The sequence below is a fragment of the Ambystoma mexicanum genome, chromosome 6q, assembly GCF_040938575.1.
Source record: "Ambystoma mexicanum isolate Mex_15411 chromosome 6q, UKY_AmexF1_1, whole genome shotgun sequence".
NCBI lineage: Eukaryota > Metazoa > Chordata > Amphibia > Caudata > Ambystomatidae > Ambystoma > Ambystoma mexicanum.
Genome location: NC_090937.1, coordinates 282486712 through 282501562, shown reverse-complemented (window position 1 = coordinate 282501562; position 14851 = coordinate 282486712). Strand labels below are relative to the sequence as shown.

General features: G+C 51.4%; 1 protein-coding gene across 2 annotated transcripts in view; it reads left to right on the top strand.

Moving 5' to 3' along the window:
- Positions 1-14851, top strand: part of FOCAD (focadhesin) — a 2926805-nt gene that overhangs the window by 2785627 nt on the left and 126327 nt on the right. For both annotated transcript variants that reach the window (XR_011282193.1, XM_069630760.1), the window contains exons 40-41: positions 10245-10422; positions 10551-10648. Coding sequence is in view for 1 of the 2 variants with exons in the window: in XM_069630760.1 (XP_069486861.1) it covers positions 10245-10422; positions 10551-10648 (276 nt within the window). In the remaining variant the exon portion in view is untranslated. The remainder of the gene's footprint in view (positions 1-10244; positions 10423-10550; positions 10649-14851) is intronic.

Genomic DNA, 14851 nt, shown 5'->3' with positions numbered 1-14851 from the left:
TCTGGCTCGGGTAAGAGGAAGTCCGAGAACCCGGTGAAGCTTCTGGAGAGGCCCGGTTCGATCTCGAAGATTCCGGCAGAAGGGGAGCGAGCGGACCCTCCCCCCAAGGTGAAGGCCCAGAAGGTGACGATGGCCTTAATTCACCCTGCTAAGACCTCAATTGAGGATGTCGCCGCGGCCCTGGCTCAGCCTGTGGAGGCTACACCAGTGGAGGCGCCCTCAGGACCCAGAGTCTCCCTGCCACCGCGGAGGGAGTCGTCTTTCAGGCCCATTGAGAAGACCCCCACAAAGTCCTCGTTGGAAAAGGTGGGGGAGGGGCTGGTGGCCATCGTGGATACGGACACGACCTCTGAAGAAGAGCTCATCGAAGTCGTGGAAGAGGCCCAGCCCATCGGGAGGGATCCCGACGAGGGCGACGACGAGAGCGACGGTGTCGCCAACAAGGCTCCTCAAGAGCCCTCGCGCCCGTTGTTTCCGGCACCGCAGGACACTTCGGCGGCCATTTTGTCAGCGATTCAGTCCTTATGCTCGGAGATAAGGACAAGGTTGCCCCTTCCCCCAACGGAGATACCTGAGCCAGACCCGACGGGGGAACCGGAGCCAGGACCTTCGGAAAGTCCACCGCATAAGAGGAGGAGGACGCTTCCTACGCCAGCTCTCCCACCTGCTCTGCCTTCCCCCCGGTCTTCTACCCACGGGGATGATACAGACACGGACAGGGCTACGACAGGTACAGATGACGACGGAGACGACGATGGGACGTGTCGCCCCATGCTCGGGCGTACCCGCCCGATGAGATTGGATCCTTTCATGCCATGATTTCCAGGGCATCCGAGCTTTTCCAGCTCTGCCCAGAAGAGAAGAAGAAAGAAGGGTGCCTTTACCAACGGCGCGAGGCTAAAAGGAAGACGGTCCTCGCCGTACCGCTTCTTGATGACATCTGGGATGAGGGGCTCGCCCTCCTCAAGAACTCTGCCACGGCACCAGCAAAGAGGGACCGGTACGAGAAGAAGTACCAGGTCCCCGACGCTGCCCCCTTGTGCCTTCGGGCACAACCTACCCCGGATGCGGTCGTCTCGGTGGCGGCAAAGAAGAAAGCTGGGGGGGCATCGGCCTCGACATCAACTTCCCCGCCAGACGGCGAGGGCAGGAAGTTGGACACGATGGGACGACGGATCATCTCATCCGCAGCGAAGACTATCAAGGCGGCCAACGCCCTGGCTATCGTAGGCCTCTACGACAGGGAGTTGTGGTTCAAAATCGCCTCTCTGTTAGACTTCCTTCCGGATGCCAAAAGGGCTGAGGCCCTTGAAATCCTACAGGAGGGTGAGATTGCTTCGGACCACGCAATCACAGTGGCAACGGACATTGCCGACACCGGTTTCCGTCAGTTGGGCAACGGCGTTTGCTTGAGACGATGAGGATGGCTCAAGGCCACGGATTTCCGCCAGGACGTACAAGCCAAGGTTTTGGGCATGCCCTTCGACGGGAACAACCTATTTGGGAAGGCGGTTGATGAGTCCCTTCAGGCCATCAAGTCAGACACAGAGACTGCCCGGGCACTGGGAGTGCTCCAACAACGACGGCCGTCCTTTCGGAGCTCCGGATGCAGACAAGGTGCCTCCAGTGGCTCCTCCACGTACCTACAAGCGGCAAGATCTTCGTCCCAGAAAGCCTACAGGGGACGCGGCAAGCCAGGTGGTGCCCGTCGTCGTCGACAGGGAGGTAAAGGAGGCAAGGCGGCCTTCAAACAAGATTGAACCGACCGTGGGGTCGGGCCCCCGCCGAAGCACCCCGGTGGGAGGCTGGCTGGCGAGGTTCGTCAGCGTGTGGGAGTCCATCTCCACCGACCATTGGGTGCTGGACGCCCTGGCCCAAGGGCAAGCCCTCGAGTTTCAGAAGAAGTGCCCTCGCGTTCCACCCATGGCCAGGAAGGCAAATCACGTCCCTCAACTACTGTTGGAAGTAAGGGCGATGCTCAAGAAGGGTGCCATCGAGCTCGTCCCAAAGAGGCTTCGGGGCACCAGAGTTTACTCAAGGTACTTCCTCGTAAAAAAGAAGACAGGAGGATGGCGCCCCATCCTGGACCTACGACGACTGAACAAGTACATCAAGGCGCAGAAGTTCCATATGGTCACCCTCCAGCACGTGCTGCGACAGCTGGAGGAGGGCGATTTCCTGTCGTCGTTGGACTTGGAGGATGCGTACTTCCACATCCCCATTCTAAAAAGACACTGAAAGTTCCTCAGGTTCATGGTCCAAGGGCGGCACTACCAGTTCAAGGCCCTCCCGTTCGGATTGAAGACGGGCAGCTTCGAGGACAGGATCCCTCTCAACGAGACGTTTCGCCGGGCGATCCGGTGGTGGGGTACCCGCTCCCATATGTCGGCGGGCACGGACTTTCAGATCCCAGCTCACCAGGTGACGGTGACGACGGACGCCTCCCTGGAAGGTTGGGGAGCGCACTCCGGGGATCTTCACGCGAGAAGCCTTTGGCTCCCAGAGGAGAAGTCACTCCAGATCAACATTTTGGAGTTCCGCGCAGTGTTCTGGGCCCTCAGGTCCTTTCTCCCGTCCCTCAAGAGCAAGGTGGTGAGGATCTTCACCGACAACACCACCACGATGTTCTACATCTGGAAGCAGGGCGGAACCAGGTCCCCGGCCCTATCCAAGGAAGCCCAGGATCTGTGGCATTGGGCCGTCGCCCAACGGATGTTTCTGGTGCCTCTTCATCTGGCAGGAATAAAAAACAAGATCGCCGACTCACTCAGCAGGGAGCTGCGCTCGTGCCACGAGTGGGAACTACGCCAGGATCAAGTGGATCGACTCTTCCGACGAAGGGGCGAACCCCAAATCGATCTCTTTGCGACAGCGACGAAATTCCAAGTGCCGGAGGTTCGCCAGTAGGTTCCCCCAGCCGAGGAGCATGGGCGATGCTTTCTCGTTCCCCTGGGACGGCCTATTTCTTTATGCATTCCCTCTGCTGCTGTTGCTGCTGCGGCTCATCAACCAGCTCAAGAGGTCCCGGTGCAGGATGATCCTCGTCGCACCGGCGGGGCCGAGACAGATCTGGTTCCCGGACCTTCTGGACTTGTCAACGTCCACACAGTCAAGCTGCAGACGGACGCAGACCTTCTCTCCAGAGAAGGAGGCGCCATTCTTCACCACAACCCGGAGTCGATGAACTTGCAGGCCTGGCTCCTGCAGCACTAGAGTTTGGAGGGTACGACATGCCGGCCGACTGCAAAGAGGTTCTTGCAAAGGCCAGGGCGTCCTCAACTCTCAAGTGCTACGGATATAAATGGAAGACGGTCTCTGTCTGGTGCCGTGCATAGAAGATTGACCCTCTGCGGATTACGGCCCCTCAAGTACTGCCGTACCTACTGTCGCTGGCCAAAGCTGGACTGGCTCACGCCTCCATCAAAATACATCTGGCTGCAATCTCCCGATATACCAGGACTACGAGACGGGCGTCCTTGTGGTCTCATCGCCTGGTGAAAGAATTCATGAAGGGACTATTCCGATCATTTCCGGCGGTGAAGGCTCCTGCCCCGGCGTGGGAGTTTAATGTGGTGCTGACCAGGCTCATGGGGGCCCCATTCGAGCCTATGCATTTGGCGCCTCTGAAATTCCTGTCATGGAAGACCGCTTTCCTCGTGGCCATCACCTCTGCACGACGAGTGGGAGAGATCCAGGCCCCATCTTGCAAGCCTCCATACTTGACTTTTCATGACACGAGGGTGGTGCTGAGGACACACCCCTCCTTTATGCCCAAGGTGCAGTCGGACTTCCACCTCAACGAGCCCTTGGTGTTAACAGTTTTCTTCCCGTCGCGTTCGTCGCCGGCCGAGAGGACTTTGCACTCGCTGGATGTAGCTAGAGCGCTGAAGTTCTACGTGGACCGCACGAAGAGTTTTCGGAAGACGTCACAGCTGTTTGTGAACTTTGGGACTGTGAATCAAGGGAAGGCTCTCTCGAAGACTTCCATTTCCGGATGGCTCTCCGGGTTTATCATGCACTGTCACCGGTTGGCGAACCGACCGCTGCCCGGCCGTCCGAGAGCCTATTCGACCAGAGCGATCTCTGCTACCACAGCGTTCCTGTCTGGTGTGCCACTGCTAGACATCTGCAGGGCTGCGACGTGGATGTTGACGCACACCTTCACGAGATTCTACTGCGTCGATCGGGACTCCAGGGAGGAGTCCAGGGTCGGTCAAGCAGTGCTGCGCAACCTGTTCGCCTAAGGTGAGCCTGGTGAGGCGGTAAGAGATGCTTAATGTTGAGTTGTTGTATTGCTTAATGTTGAGCCTGTTGCCACCTCCCTTGGTTGTGCATGTGTGTACTGCTATGTATTCTCTTATTCATGAGCATGTGAATCCATGCCAGACCCCATGCTGGAGAAGGAACAAGTTACTTACCTGTAACTGTTGTTCTCCAGCATGGGTCTGGCATGGATTCACATGCGAACCCTCCCGCCTACCCCTCTGCGGCTCTTCACTTGGTCATACTGCCACTTTACGTGCTACCAAATCTCAGGATGGCTGCCAGAGGCGGGGCTTAGGGAGAGGGCAGTCATTGGCTGGGGGCAGTATGACCCAGAGACCAGTGATTGGTTACTACTAAGAAAGACAGATCAGAAACGAAACTGATACTGATTTTTTTCTATACTGAGGATTCCCGGCCTGACGACGGGGAATATTCATGAGCATGTGAATCCATGCCAGACCCATGCTGGAGAACAACAGTTACAGGTAAGTAACTTGTTCCATGTTTGCATGAATGGTATTGTCTTGGTCCAAGGCCCTCAAGCCAACCTTCTCCTCTTTGATAGACTCTTGCCACGCCTCATCAGTTTCCTTTTTTCTCCTGCTGTCCCCTCTCTCCCCTCCACGGCTTCCTCACCTCCCCCTGCTGTCTCCTCCTTGGCTACCTTGCCCGCTCCTCTTTCTACACCTCCACAGGGACTACCTCTGATTTGTACCCCTCCCCAGAAGTCTTTCAAAGACGGCAACCTTCTCCATATTGCCACTCTAAACTCTAGCTCAGGTGTCAAACACTCCTCTGACATCTGCAGCCTGCTGGAGGAACTTGATCTCGATGTCCTCGGTCTCACCGAGACATGGTTCATGGCCAGCTCTGTCACAAGCTTTGACACTCTCCTCCCTGATGGCTACAAGATCCTCTACATGCCCAGAGCCAACCGCTCCAGAGGGGGTGTAGCCCTGATCTTCCCTGAGTGGATTTCTGCCTCTGTCATTCCTACGCAGGCCTACTCATCTTTCAAATTCCTCATCTTCAGGCTCTCTCTCTATCTCTCCTGGCCATTCCCTTACTGTGGCTACCATCTATCGGCCACCTGGTCAGATCTCCTCCTTCCTCTCTGAGTGGGCGGACCTCTCCTCTTCCCTCCTGGTCTCGACCACTCAACTACTCCTTCTTGGAGACTTTAAAATCCACCTGGATGCTTTCTGTCCTTCCTCTGGACTCTTTCGCGACCTCTGCGCCTCTCCCTCACTCTCTATTCTCCTCTCTGGCCCGACTCACTCTGCAGGGCACACTGGATGTTCATCAGACCTTCCCCTTTCGATCCCTCTCACTACTCCTCTCTCCTGGAGTGATCACTTTCTCCTTTCCTCCCAGCTCACCCTCTCTACCCCTCAGGCCAAGCCTACTCCAGCACTGCCACCTACTTTCTGGTTTATCCGACCCATGAAGCGTATCAGTTAAGGCTTTCACTGTCACCTTCTCACCCCTTGGCTGACTCGCACCCTGACACAGCCCTTTCCATGCTCCACTTTGCTATATCTGATACTCTCGATGTTCTTGCCCCTGTCATGAGCATCCGCTTGAAGCCCAAAGCCAAGTGCAACTCGTGGTACGACTCAGACCTTGTCACCCTTAAATGCAAGTGCAGGGTGGCGGAGAGGAAATGGCGTGCTTCCGGTACACCCTCTGATAAACTGGCCTTCCGCCTGCTCCAAAGGCAATACCGGCTCTCTGGCCGCAACCAAGAAGAGAGCCCACATCCAAATCCGCCATTATGTGGCATCTAACAACTCGACTGAACTCTTTAAAATCTGCAAGGAGCTGACCAATCCTGCTGCAGTCTCTACCTCTCCTGTCCCCTCCCAGGTCCTCTTCACGGCCCTGGCTTCTCATTTCATCTCTAAAACTCAGGACATCCTGTCCTTTCTCTCCTCACCCTCTTCCCTCTACTACCTGCTCTTCCTCTGGCCCTTCTTCGGCCACTTCGGCCACCTCTTCTCCCTCCCTTTTTTGTTTTTAGTTAAAATGTTTTTATTAACTTTAACAACAACCAATCAACATAGAACAAGCCCAACAATGCACGTCATTGAAGTTCGAGCATCATATACAATATCATAAAGTGTCCACTGTCTCCCCTTTACCCTCCCCCCTAACTCGAGCCTACTCCACTTCACCTTCTGCCGTTGTTTCATCTAGGGGTATCTCCTCCTCTGTACTCCCGGAGGAATCATGTTCACCTAGGCAGGCCTGGATGAACCCAGACAGTGTGGCCACTAAGTGTCTCCAGGCCATCAAAGTTTCTGCTACCTCTTCTCCCCCTCTACTGACCGCTTCGTTCCATACCGCTGTTTCCGCTTCTGCCCATTTCTGGAGGTCGTGCCAACAAACATCTACCTTTGGTCTATTGTTTGCTTTCCAACCCATGGCAATTCTGCACTTGGCCAGTATATAGGCCAAGTCCTTGAGTTTACTCACCACCTCTCCTCTCTCCTTCTCTGCCTTTCCCCTGTTCTCCCCAGACAAGGTTTCTAGAAAAGTCTGATCTATGAAAGTCTTGTCAAAACAGGTTCATCCCTGTTCCTCCAAAACCATCAAGGACCACATTGACACCATGGCTCCCGCTCTGGCTGACTTCTGCAACCACTCCGTCGCCACTGAAGCACTCCCTTGTGCACCCTCTTCTTAAGGAAACCCTCTGCCGACCCTTCCTGCCTAACTAACTATCACCCAATCTCCACCCCTCCTTTCCTGGGCAAACTCCTGGAAAAGCTGGCCATCTCCCAGCTTACTCTTCTCACTGAATCTGTTGGCTGTCTCCATGACCATCAGTCTGGCTTCAGAGCCGCCAGGAGCATGGAAACTGCCCTCCTGAACATCCGTGAAGACCTGCTCTCAAACCTTGATTCCAACACCCCCTGTGTCCTCATCTTACTTGATCTCTCTTCTGCCTTTGGCACGGGCAACCATGCCATCCTACTCAACTGTCTCTGTGATAACGTGGGTATCGCCGATCAGGCCCTGGCCTGGCTGACTTCTTTTCTCTCTGATCGACCCTCCCAGATCCAACTTGGGTCCTTCCTCTCTCCTCTATCTCTATCTCTGGTGATCCCCAGGGGTCAAACCTCTCTCCCTGGCTGTTCTGCCAATACCTGGCACTTCTTGCTCACCACATTGCCGGTCTCTGTCTCAACCTTCAGTGCTATGCGGATGATACGTCACTCATTTTCAGGCTCCCTTCCGCCACTTCTTCTCCTTCTCTCATCTCTGACTGTCTGCTATCCAGAAGTGGTGTGCTGCCAATGATCTCTGCCTTAATGCCAGTAAGACCAAGATTCTCCTCATCGGTACACCTGCTCCTTCCTTTGCTGTCACTCTCTGGCCGGCCTCGCTTGGCCCTCTCTCTGCTCCCACCTGTGAGGCTAAAAACCTCTGGGTCATCTTTGACTCCCCACTCTCCTCCTCTCCTCACATCTCTGTCGTTCCTGAGAAGTCACACTACCAGCTGCACCTCCCTCAGAGGTATCCTTCCCTTCCTCTCCTTCCCCAGAAGCTCACTGTCTCCATAGCTCTGGTTCTCTCTAGGCTGGACTACATCAACAGCCTCTTTCTAAATCTGCCTGCCTGTACTCTCCGCCCTCTGCAACTCATCCAAAACAGGACTGCAAGACTTGTCCTTGGCCTCAAGCCCAGAGATCGTATCTCTCCAGGACTGAAATCTCTGCACTGGCTCCCAGTGGCGGCAAGGGTTAAGTTCAAAGCCCGCTGCATTGTCCACAAGGCCTTCTGGGGCCTGGGGCCTCAATAATTTCAACTATCTCTTCCTAAATATCTTCCTTCTTGAGCGCTTTGCTCATCTGCCTCCAACTCCCTCAGGGTCAGTCGCTTCTCCAAGCAACGAGTTGATGGTAGATCTATTTCTTCTGCTAGGGCCTCCTTCTGGAACTGCCTCCCTGCCTCCCTGAAACTTGAGGAGTACCATCTCTGGTTCCGGAAGCATCTCAAGACCTTCCTCTTTGCTTCTGCTTTCTCTCCTCCTCTCCCCTGCTGACCTCCTGGCTGAACCTGAAACTGCACTAGTTATGGGGCTTCTCTCTGATCTTGGGCCCAGGTCCCCTCCCCTCCAGTTGCACATCTGCACTGCCCTCATGGCAACCCTTGCATTCGGGGACTGTTTCTGTATCCCTGCAGCTTCCTACCAGCACTTGACACCTGATTTCTGCACTTAACCCTTGCACTTGCCACTAGCTGGCCACACTTTTTATTTTTTATTTATTAGTGTCTTTCTGCTCCCTCCCTCTTTCCCCCCGCACTAGTCCCCTTGCACTTGCACTTACCTATTGACTCCCCAACGGCCAGCTCTGACACTTCCTCTGCTCGGGGGACCGTAATAGCACTTACTTCCACCATACCCCTTTTTTTCTTTTCTTTTTACCACTTGCACACTCTGAATGTCACATGGCCTAGTCGGACCGCTGTTCTTTTCTATTTATTCATTGTCTATTTCATTGTTTATGTTCTTCCTTGTTCCCTTCGCTTGTGGCACTTTAAAACACTGTCTTGTTGTATAAGCGCCTTATAAATATCCAATAAATAAAGAAATACAATTGGGGCAGTTTTGGACACTCGCCTCGGCAGGGCTTTGCTGCCCGAGCACCGTGTGGTGAACATCTTTAGGATGGTCAATGTCCTCCAATCCCAGGAACAAGTCCTAGCCTCGGCCTCCTAGCAGCTTCATGTTCTATTAGGATACTCACCCTTAAGGTGATTTACCTGGTGGCCATCACTCCGCGAGATGGGTGAGTGAGCTCCAGGCGTTTTCTGTTTTACCTTCGTATTTGTTTTTTTCCAAAGAGAAGGTGACGTTGAGAGAGGGGCCCTCCTTTCTGACAAAAGTGGTCTCTGATTTCCATCTCTAAAAAGATCCATCTTCCTGCGTTTTTTCCTCTGCTTCACCCTTCCAATGTAGAGGAATGATTCCATTGGCAGGACCCGGTACAGGCCCTTAAGTTCTACGTCTCATAATAGTGGTTAGGAAGGATGACAAGCTTTTTGGTTGGTTACACTGGTGCTCGTGCTGGCAGGGCTGTGACCAAACAAACCTTGTCCAGGTGAATCATTCTCTGCATCTCAGAATGCCACGATCTGGCTTGTAAGGATGTGGCGGACGGTCTCAGAGCTCATTCTACCAGAGGAGTAGCTGCCACCTGTTCCATGTGGAGGGGAGTCCCTGTCCTGGATATTTGCCAGGCTGCACCGTGGGCATCTTTGCACACGTTTGCTAAGCATTACTGCTTGGATTCCCTTGCAGGCCAGGATGTCCATTTTAGTAGGGCAGTCTTTCAGAGTTTTCTGGTTCAGGTAATGTTCTTGCTTCCTCCCTCCTCCAGATTGAAGTACTCCTTTGGGAGTGTATATAAATGAAGAACCTGTGGGAGGAAAGAATCCATTAGAAGAATACATTACTTATCTCTCGGTAATGTTCTTTCTAATGGATGTTTTTCATAGCCCTCGCTACCTGCCCCTCGTGCGGAAAGCTAGTACGCCATCGGTTCTACTGTCCCTCAGATTCAGAGTGCTAGGGAAAAAAGGTGGAACTGAGGTCACGGGGTACATCGCCGCTTTATGTACTGACCATGGTGTGATGTTCAGCGTGGTGTGCATGGAGGCGTCACGTAGTGACGCAGAGCTGCGCTACGTCCGCTGGCGGCGGAAAAGTTTCTGCAGAACAGCTACGCTGGGATAGGGATATCATAGATAAGGAATCGGTGAGAGGTACAGCCTTCAGAAAGAGAATTACGTGAGGAAAGTAATTTGTTCATCTCTAACACACACAGTGTATGGTTGGTGTTACATTTCAAAATACACTTTTAGTTCAGTAGTTAAGCAAGAAATATAAGGTAAACATTGATAGTGCTTGTAAGCTACCATGTGTAAGTAAACAGTATGGATAAGCCTCCCCTCACTTTCTCTCAATGTAGGAGAATATAGAGAAATCCACCTTCATCCGAGCTTACTTGGTCTCCCAAGGCCGTGTGCCCCTACTCTGCTTGAACGATGTCATTGCAGTTGCGGTTGCGAGCAGGCAAACTAATGCCATCATTTGGATGTTTCTCCAATGCTTCTACCAGGCACGCCTTGTGAGCCATCAGAACACAGGTAATAAACATTGATTGAAATAAACGCCAGTTGGCAGCATATGTATTGCCCGAAACACATAACAGTGAGTGCATTTCGTTCTTCGGCTGCATTACCCCCACTTACATTAGTTGATGATTTTCTTGCAGGAGTGTTAATGAGAATGGAATGGCTATTGGAACTGATGGGTCATGTAAGAAATGTTGCCTACAAATCGACGCCGGTTCAAAGCGCAGATCTGAAAGAGGTACTTCCTTTGAAACCCCAAGTACTCTTTGTTCTTTTTTTAAAAATTATTTTTAAAAAAAATGTATTTATTCACTTATAATCACATATTTCGGGGACATGACATTCAATCTTGTTCTTATTGGATTGGATTATCAAGTTGCACAGTTAATACATCTAATGACACTGTTAGGCCTGTTACATGTCTTCTCTGATCATGAGTCCTTTTGTATGATGTAACCAAATAATAATAACAATAACGTCCCCCCTCTCGTTCCCTCCCTAACCCCAAAATGTATGGCTTAGATACTGTTCTTCCGGGATTGATTATACCTTCTATCTCTTTCAGGTCATTTTTGTGCTGTCTGTTCCCCCACTGTATTCATACCACATGTACATTTTTGAGCGAGGTTGGTATATGAAAGTAAAAAAAGAGTTCTCTGTCCTTAACATAATCGTGGAAAGGGAGCTAGACTGTCAGAAACTTCTTGTATGTCCCGGCTCTGTACACGTACACCTTTTCCATTGCAAGCACACCCCAAATGTTTACCCGCCACCATGCTAGTACAGATCCTTCTACTGTTTTCCACCCCATGGCTAACGTCATTCGGGCTGTCATCAGCAAATGCGTCATGAGGGTTGCGTTGGCGCCACTTGCGGCATAGACTTCCTCCTCCCCCAGCAGTATCACAATTGGTGAGTCAGGCAATTGTGCCCCCGTGATCTCCTTTATGTGACTCAAGATCTCTTTCCAGTAGGTTTTGCCTTTGGGACATGTCCACCACATTTGATATATATCCCCCACTTCCCCACATTGCCTCCATCATAGGGAGGAGTAGTTTGCGTTCCTCCCATGTAGTCGGTGGGTGGGCAGGGTGTCAAATACCATCTTTAACAAATCGTCTATGCTATTTCCTTAATGGCTGTACATTTAGAGGTTGTATGTGTCCTCCTCCAGATTTGACCGCATTCCTCTTCCGTTATAGGGGCGCCAATGTCCCTTTCCCATCTATTCATATAGGGGAGCTTGTCTCCTGGTTGTACCCTATCCAGCAGTCTATATAATCTCGATATTCCTTTAGCTATCAAGCCTTCTCGGAGGTTTAATTCTAGTCCCGGTGGTGCCCTCGTGCCTGCTTCTTTACCTCCCTCTGAGAGATCCAGTGTGTGATTTGTATATACTTATACATTTCTCTCTCTCCTATGCATAATTTCTGTTTGCACTCCTCAAAAAGAAGTGGGTTCCCATTGTGGAAGGGATCCCCCAATTTTCGTGAGTGTTGGGCCTACCCATGTGTCCCAGAACGCTACTTCTGCCCCGGGGTGAAGTCGATATTTTGAACCATTGGGTATAAGGACCCAAGCCCTGGGTTATTTTTTCCATTTCAATGCCTGATACCATCCCTGTAATGATGTTTTGGGTGCTTCTAGTAATTGTCCACCTGTTCTTCGTGCTCCGTTTCTCATGGCGTGTAGTGTTCCCAGTGGGATGGATGTGACTCTCTGTTCATTTTCACACCAGCCCTTTTGTGTCTCATCTGCTGCCCACTTCAGCATGGGCGCAATTTAAGCTGCCAAGATATATCTTTTCACATCTTGGACTCTCAACCCACCTGCAAATGTTGGGCGAAGTAAGACTGTTCTATGGATCCTTGTTTTTTTCCTATGCCATTTGAAGGAGATCATTTCGGACTATAATTTTTTGGTCATACAGGCTGGTATCTCTATCGGGAGTGAACTCACCAAATACAGCAGACGAGGTAGTGTCATCATTTGAACTGCTGCTATTCGCGCAAAGCAGTAGAGTTCCTGCGTGTCCCGCCTATGGAGATCTTCCAACATGTTTTTCCACAAGAGGGTTATGTTTGCCCCGTAGAGACCCTTATATCCTTTCGCTAGGTTTATCCCCAAGTACTCTATGCTCTTGTCTTCCCAGATCAGTAGGTATCCCTTGCTCAGTTCGAATATTTCTCTGTGGTCTTAGGTTATATTAATGGCCTTAGACTTGGTTTAGTTTATGGTGAACCCCGAGACTGTTGCACATTCCTGTAGTCTCTCCATCACCCTGGGTAACAAGAGTTTTGTATCTTTCAGGAATAGTAGTATGTCGTCTGCGTATAACGCTAATTTGTGTGTCTCTTTTCCACTCACTACCCCCTGGATCCCATGGTCTTGTCTAATTATGGCTGCCAATGGTTCCATGGCCATAGCAAATATTAAAGGGGACAGTGGATTTCCCTGAAGTGTACCTCGGAGGATTCTGACCTGAGCGGTGTGTCGCCCATTAACTAAGAAATTAGTTGTGGATAGTTGGACGTTCGCTAGTATCATCCTTGTGAACTCTGGGCCACATCCAAACACCTCCAAAAACCCTCCGCAGATACCCCCAATCTAGACTGTCAAAAGCTTGTTGCACATCCAGTGCCGCTATGGAGAATTTTTGCCCAGTTCTAGTTTCCAGGTCTATTATATCTATTGCCCTCCGTATATTATCCTTTGTGTGTCTTCCGATAATTAATCCAGCTTGATCTTCATGAATTATCCCCGGCAGGACACTTGTCAGTCTCCCTGCTAGAAACGTGGCATAGATTTTAGTATCACTGATTAGTAAGGAGATACAGCAATAATTGGCACAATCTGTTGGGTCTATCCCTGGCTTGAGGGTTAATACTGTGGTAGATTTCTCCATATCATCCGTGCTCACTCCCTCCTCCCTTATCTTGTTTAAAAGGGGTGAGTAGGTGCGATCTAAAGGTTTTATAATATCCATTCCCGAAACCATCGGGTCTGGGTGTTTTATTGCCCGGTAGAGATGATATTGCGTCATTGACCTCCTGTGCCGTAATAGGCTTCTCCAGGATTTCTCTTTCCTCACTAGCTTTCTGGGGCAGTTGTAGCTCCTCCACATAGTTTGCCTGTAGATTTGTAGCCAATCCTTCTTGTTTCAGTAAGCCTGCATGAAAGAATTCCCTAACCCTTAAATTACCTCCATCCGCTGTGTATAGTGTACCCTGGTCATCCCGAAGTTTGGTGATATAATTAGTTTTTTTGTTTGTTTCCGTAGCTTGGCTGCTAGAAAATGGTTGGCCTTGCTCCCCTGAATGTAATATGTTTGTTATTTAGTAGGGTTTGTGCGGAGCGTTCTGCCACATGTGCTTCCAGCTGTGCCCTGATCTTGTGTAACGCCTGAATTTTTTTCGCTGATTGTTGACTTTTATGCTATGTTTCTGCTATTTTGAGCTCCCCTCCAGTTTCTTCCTGTGTGCCACTTTTCCTCCGATATATGCTGCAGCTTGAAAGATAAATTCTCCCTGAACCACTGCCTTCCCCAAGTCCGAGACCACCCGCCAGTCCGTTTCCCCAGTGTCGTTTTCTCTAAAGTATTTAGAGATTTGTTTCTCCATATGTGCCCTTGGGGCTATATACCCCAAGATCAGCTCATTCAGTCTCCAGTGCTTCCGGGTCTCTAGTTTACCCTTGATCATTTCAATTTACAGTGTCACCGTGGCATGGTTGGTGAGATAATTGACCACAATTTCTATTTTTAACAACTGGAGGATTAGCATTGATGAGACTAAGACCATGGGCCTCATTATGAGAAGCGCGTTAAAAACGGGGTCATTACCGGCATGGAGGAACTAGCGGGTCCGTGCTCGTATGACGCCGCTAATAGCGGGTGATTACGAGTGCGCACAAACCCCCATGCCGGTAATGGCTATACCGCCATGGCGCTAAAAAAGGCCCTTCAACCCCCCGATAGCGCCATCACGGGACCCGCTGATACCGCCTCTGCCTAGGAGGCACCCCTTAATACCGACCCGGTAATAACAGCATGCTAATACCGCGCTCGTAATACCGGACCCAGAAGTAACGTCATCTTGTCGGAATGGGAAATGCGCCGGCGGCCATCTTTAAAAACACAATCCATTGCAATCCTCCCAAACCACCAGTTGTGTTCAGGAGAGACCAGTGGCAATCCCTTCAACATGTCTAAGGCTACCAGGAAATCAACCCCCCGCCTGCGTAAAAAGCTTTTTTCGGATGATGAACTGCACATGCTGGCGGACACCCTTGCCGCCCATGCAGAGGAGATCAACCAGGAGAACCTGAAAAGGGAGGTGCAGCAGCCTCGGTACGGAACATCCTGGCCAGCAATAGGAGGGAGGCCATGGCAATGGCCACAGGCGGGGGTCCCCACTCTCCCGCCAAACTTTCACGCTGGGAG